Source organism: Diaphorina citri, unplaced genomic scaffold (genome assembly GCF_000475195.1).
Source record: "Diaphorina citri unplaced genomic scaffold, Diaci psyllid genome assembly version 1.1 scaffold5198, whole genome shotgun sequence".
Taxonomy (NCBI): Eukaryota; Metazoa; Arthropoda; class Insecta; order Hemiptera; family Psyllidae; genus Diaphorina; species Diaphorina citri.
In genome coordinates this window covers 1-6,572 of record NW_007382574.1, presented here as the reverse complement: position 1 = coordinate 6,572, position 6,572 = coordinate 1, and the positions used below count along the sequence as shown (strand labels likewise).

Genomic DNA, 6,572 nt, shown 5'->3' with positions numbered 1-6,572 from the left:
GAAGTAGCATGTCTAATACCATAAAAAAAAACACACCCTAGGTATAGGTATTATTTTGGAATCTCCTTGGTTCAACTTACCGGTTCACCCTTGATCCCTCGTTCTCCTTTTGGTCCCTGCGAACAGATACATAAATCCAGTGAGTTAGTTTTGTTTTAATAGGGGTTTAATGTATGTCACTGTATAACAGACTGACGTTCATAGTGACCGGAGTTTTACCCTCCATTGAGCGACCCGCCTCCTCACATACAGGGTGTCCACCAATGTATGACCCACTCAAATTGCTCCGAATCTGTTGGATTTTTTGAAAAATAAAAAAAATGGTCATACATTGGTGGACACCCTGTATAACGGGTATGCGCGTGGTGTTATGTGGGCTGTAGGTAACTTGCGAACTATTTCAATTTTAACCTTCTAGTTGCGTACTAAAATAAAAAAAAAGATGTCCGACTTGCGTACTGGGTCTTTTTCATTTACTTTTCAAAAGGTTGAGTGAGGGATTTAGTATGAGTGAGTGAGTGAGTGAGTGAGTCAGTCAGTCAGTCAGTTACACAAGGGGCTGTATATATTTTAGATACTTTGCGAACTACAATTGATAAGAAAAGTCCCTACTTCACTTGTGACCTCGGTATTCCATGAACGATTCCACACTCACAAATTCAAAATATTCATAAACCGCACTATTAGGTATGCGCGTGGTGTTATGTGGGCTGTAGGTAACTTGCGAACTATTTCAATTTTAACCTTCTAGTTGCGTACTAAAATAAAAAAAAAGATGTCCGACTTGCGTACTGGGTCTTTTTCATTTACTTTTCAAAAGGTTGAGTGAGGGATTTTTTTTTTAATTACATGGGACAAAAACATTCCCCTATTTTCCTTATTTTGTTCAAATAATTGAAGCAGAAGGTCCCGGGTTCGAATCCCAAGACAAAAAGACAAAAATTTGTACTCGTTTCGATTGCAAATATTTCAACGGGTTACTTTCTGGTGTTCTCGTGTTGACCCAGCACCTAAATCGGAAGTATTGTGTATGCGCGTGGTGTTATGTGGGCTGTAGGTAACTTGCGAACTATTTCAATTTTAACCTTCTAGTTGCGTACTAAAATAAAAAAAAAAAGATGTCCGACTTGCGTACTGGGTCTTTTTCATTTACTTTTCAAAAGGTTGAGTGAGGGATTTTTTTTTTAATTACATGGGACAAAAACATTCCCCTATTTTCCTTATTTTGTTCAAATAATTGAAGCAGAAGGTCCCGGGTTCGAATCCCAAGACAAAAAATTGTACTCGTTTTTCGATTGCAAATATTTCAACGGGTTACTTTCTGGTGTTCTCGTGTTGACCCAGCACCTAAATCGGAAGTATTGTGTCTTGTGTCTCTTCTCGCCCATCTGATGAGAGGCATACTACGGGATGGGCATGCTACGACACAGGCCACATGCGTCTAATGTAGCAGTTGATTCATTGCTACGAAATAAAAACGGCGGTGCAACACTCATCTACGACACAGGCCACATGCGTCTAATGTAGCAGTTGATTCATTGCTACGAAATAAAAACGGCGGTGGAACACTCATCTTTTTTTTTTTTAATCCACATGGGTGATGGATTCTAATCTAATTTTATTATAGACACAAACGGGCGGATTAGAGAAACTCAACGTACCTACATGAAATAACAAATAGAAATGTGTTAGAAGACTTGCTACTGTCCATGATCTTACCTTCATTCCATCCAAGCCTGGGGGACCCTGAAATTAAAACAAACACACTATGAATGTCTTTTATAGTGAAATACTTAGTCCTCAGTTTTGAAAATATTGATTCAAAAAGATTCATAAAACAAAATCGTCGAACCAGGAAGGAAACTAAGGATACCGAGTATCAAGGTCCAGCGAGAGATCAGGGATCGGTCTCAGTCTGGTATCAGAATCAAACCTGCTCAGGACTCAAAGTGTGATAAGTAACGTACGGCCAGGGAGTCTCCTCCTCTCCTTTACGCGTTTGCCCACGGTTAGCCTTTCTCTTGTAATACCGTTATCATTAGTGCGTCTTAGATTTAATTGTTACTTCATCCTTTTAATATCAATAAACTGTTTATCTTTTAAATCCGCATATATCTTATTATTAATAATTCCTAGCGTAGTGTAAATAAATTCGTAGACAATGGAGATTCCGGAAGGCGGTGAGATCAACGATCTTCTCAACAAAAGCTCTCCTCACCCCCAGCGACCGGCCTCGCCTACATATATATATTTTTTTGGGGGTTAGTTTTTTAAAATGCTATAAAGGACAAAGGACATGCTATTTTAGGGTTAGGTATGGTCGTGATGTTTTGTTTATTAGAAAGGTAATTGTATGCCATTTAGGATTTGAATACCAAGTTCGGGCACACGGGCGCCTCGGATAGCTCGAACGAAGCGAAACATTTGGTTTAATTATTTCTTGTTTTGTGAGCAAAATTATAAACAATGAAAATAAAGGTTTAATTATAAACAATGAAAATGCCATTTAGGATTTGAATACCAAGTTCGGGAATACCAATTTTCTTTCGCGATATGTGTCAAATCATTAGTTTATGCTGATAAAATGTAAACTTTGAAAAACCTGGAAGACAACATTCGCTGTTTTTGCTACGGCTTCAGATCTGATCATGAAAAAGTTTCGCGATATGTGTCAAATCATTAGTTTATGCTGATAAAATGTAAACTTTGAAAAACCTGGAAGACAACATTCGCTGTTTTTGCTACTGCTTCAGATCTGATCATGAAAAAAAATGGTCGACTGCTTTTCATTTAATCTAGCCGTGGCACCCATGTACCCGAAATTTTATTTAGAGTTGAAACACTAAATGGCATACAATTACCTTCCAAATAAAGAAAAAATCATGACATACCTGAAGTAGCATGTCTAATAACATAAAAAAAACACACACCCTAGGTATAGGTATTATTTTGTAACCTCCTTGGTTCAACTTACCGGTTCACCCTTGATCCCTCGTTCTCCTTTTGGTCCCTGCGAACAGATACATAAATCCAGTGAGTTAGTTTTGTTTTAATAGGGGTTTAATGTATGTCACTGTATAACAGACTGACGTTCATAGTGACCGGAGTTTTACCCTCCATTGAGCGACCCGCCTCCTCACATACAGGGTGTCCACCAATGTATGACCCACTCAAATTGCTCCGAATCTGTTGGATTTTTTGAAAAATAAAAAAAATGGTCATACATTGGTGGACACCCTGTATAACGTATATCAGGGTTGTCCAACCTTAGGGCACCCGAGGGCCGCAAGAGACCAAGGTAGAGAGTTGGCGGGCCGCAAAAACTCAACTCACGGGGGGGGGGTGGATATGGCCTGGTGTAATGTATGAAAACTTACATGATGACATTAGTGCGATTTCTGTGGACACTCTGCAGCTGACACAAGTGCGTGAATATCGACATTCACGTCTTCGGTACACAAACGTAGAAGGTGTGATAGGGACTCGTCCGTAAATTTGGCTCTTTGTCTGTTCTTCACAAACTTCATGGTGGAAAAAGCACTCTCACACATACATATAAGAACTCCCGAACATGGAAGTAATCTTCAGTCCAAGAGACCTGAGGTTTGGAAATCGGTCTCTATCAAGTAGTTTGAAAATCTCCGGTCCTACTTCATTCCGGGATTGGAAAACAGGGTCAGCTTGGAGTTCACAGAGTTGGATTTGATATTTTGGATCTTGTTGTTCAATAGGAGCATTCATTGGGTTTGTGTACAAAACGACACTGTTTTTGAGTCTGTCAAATTCAGCAAATCTCCTATCAAATTTGCCAATGATTTCCATTATATTTGCTTTGAAATAATTTTCATGCATTAATTATTTTATTTAGTATATTTACTGTTATGTCTCATTTTCGTTCATTTTTTTTAGGCGGGCCTTCGCGGGCCGCAAAAATGAGCTCGCGGGCCGCGGGTTGGACAAGCCTGACGTATATATTCTAGCCTGGAGAAGCGGACAGGGCGGAAAAGGCCAGCAGCACGCAATTGTGCAATGGTCACCCATTCGTATTCCAACCACGCGCAAAGTTGCTCATCTTCAGTGACCCATTCACCGTTTTAGCACGGCTAGTTTTTATAGGTAAATTAATCAGATGTGTATACTGTGCGATGATATATGAAATATAGATCTGACTGACTTCTGTGTTCAGGAAGTCATAGGAGTTAGCTGAGAAGGGAAAGGTAGGTATTAGAGTTAACTCTTACCTCTTGTCCAGGAATACCATCTGTTCCCTGCAACAAAGCACACCAAAAGTTCCAATATTTATCATTCCTTCCAATATAATTGTCCCAGAACTCCAAGGGTTCTCGTCCTGATTTAACAACATTTGATCACAGACCACTTACAAAATTTGAAGGAAGTACCTATATAATTATATATAGCAATATTAGTTACTGTGCTTGTACTCGTAATGCACTCGGATACTACATAGTAGCTGTAGCTAGTGCTGCTAGTGAGTTTCATATCAAAAGTCGAAATGGTCAAAATTTTCTTTAGTTTTCACATTCGGTTGGGATTTTATTTGAGTTTTTTTTTTGTCTTATTTTAAGTGCGAATTTAGTGCTGGCTATCTATAATCAGGTTGTTTTCTGTTGAGAAATTGATAAACTTTTTTTTTCCAAAATAATGAACTTTATATTTCAATAAGACAGAACAAACCATGATATCAGTGCGGATTCAGAAAAGGAAAAATAGGAACAAACTATGAACATGAACGCTATTGCTATTATTTTTGTACTGGTCACTGCTCAAATTGTGAAAGCTCCTTTCTGCATTTAACCTAACCCTATAATTATAATAACACTGGTCATTGCTCAAATTGTGAAAGCTCCTTTCTGCATTTAACCTAACCCTATAATAACACTGGTCACTGCTCAACTTGTGAAAGTTCCTTTCTGCATTTAACCTAACCCTATAATAACACTGGTCACTGCTCAAATTGTGATAGCTCCTTTCTGCATTTCATGGACTTTTTTTTTTTTTTTTTGCGATTCGCGGTTTCGCGAATTCCGCGAAATATCGCGAACATCAAAACTAACTGAAATGTATCTGTGTGACATACATATCATTTCACAATGATTTTCCTTCATAAATCATGTGGTAACATCAGATTTAGGATTGAGGCCATTTTTCGCGAATTTACGAAAATTTGCAAAGTTCGCGAATTGACAAAGTGATTAAAATGTACCGTGTGACACATCATTTCACAATGTTTTTCCCTCATGAATCACGAGGTAACATCAGATTTCGGATTGAGGTCATTTTTCGCGAATTCGCGAAATTTCGATCACTGTGGTAATTCGCAAACTTAGCAAATTTGCGAAAAATGGTCTCAATCCAAAATCTGATGTTACTACATCAGGGTTGTCCAACCTTAGGGCACCCGAGGGCCGATGGTACCTAGAATTAGAAACTAACTATGAAATTTGTAAGGTAAACTGGGATAATTTTTATAAATTTGAAAATTTCATCAATTAATTACTTTATTCGTATGTTACTGTTATTTTCTCATTTTCGTTCATTTTTTTAGGCGGGCCTTCGCGGGCCGCAAAAATGAGCTCGCGGGCCGCATGCGGCCCGCGGGTTGGACAAGCCTGTACTACATCATTCATGAAGGAAATACATTATGAAATGATTTGTCACACAGTTCATTTCAATCACTTTGTCGATTCGCGAACTTTGCGAATTTCGCGAATTCGCAAAAATCGGTCTCAATCCTAAATCTGATGTTACCACATAATTTATGAAGGAAAACATTGTGAAATGATATGTCACATAGGAACATTTCAGTTAGTTTTTATGTTCGCGATATTTCGCCGAATTCGCGAAACCGCGAGTCGCAAAAAATGAATGAATAGTCGATTGTACATGAAATTTTACGTAGAATAATAATCTAATATATAAAAATGAATACTTGTTTGTGTGTGTGTTTGTTCGAACTTTATGCCTGGCCAAACCGCTCATCCGATTGCTATGAAACTCTTTGTCAACTTATTGCTTGCACTCCCGTGAAGGTTATAGGCTATTTTCCGGTTCGTTTTTGTTAAGCTACGCCGAGCACGGTGGGTAAACGGCAAATTCTTTAGAAAAAATTCACGTTTTTTGACATAATTGACCTCAGATCTTGAAATTTGTCGCGACGACCTATGAAATCAAGGCGAGAAAGTTTTAGATAACACTTCAGCCGTTAATTTAAGACCGGTTTCAGAAAATTCGACCGATTCAAAATGGCGGCACATTGAAAACAATTCTGAAATGGCGTATTACTCCGGTAGACCTGTTTTTGTCCTCTTTTCACGAGAAAACGGCTTGACAGATGTTAATGAAATTTGTGTGTGTATGTGTGTGTGTGTGTGTGTATGATGGGTGTGTGTGGGATGGATGGGTAGATGTTAATGAAATTTGTGTGTGTATGTGTGTGTGTGTGTGTGTATGATGGGTGTGTGTGGGATGGATGTGATGGATTTTTTTTTTTGGATGGGTGATTGTTTGTGTGTTGTATGTGTGGTGTGATGGGTGTGTAAGGTGTGATGGAT

General features: G+C 38.6%; 1 protein-coding gene across 2 annotated transcripts; it reads right to left on the bottom strand.

Moving 5' to 3' along the window:
* Positions 1-2,973: 2,973 nt before the first annotated feature.
* Positions 2,974-4,560, bottom strand: LOC113472370. Of its 2 annotated transcripts, none has more exons than XR_003394707.1 (2): positions 4,242-4,560; positions 2,974-3,010 (listed from the first exon to the last, which is right to left on the bottom strand). XR_003394707.1 is itself a non-coding variant. In XM_026832104.1 (2 exons), exons 1-2 carry the CDS (start codon positions 4,361-4,363, stop codon positions 3,544-3,546), a joined length of 354 nt encoding a protein of 117 aa, XP_026687905.1. In that variant the 5' UTR covers positions 4,364-4,560; the 3' UTR covers positions 3,384-3,543. The 2 variants fall into 2 exon arrangements, 1 of the variants encoding a protein (XP_026687905.1); XM_026832104.1 differs by lacking the exon at positions 2,974-3,010 and adding an exon at positions 3,384-3,775.
* Positions 4,561-6,572: the final 2,012 nt, after the last annotated feature.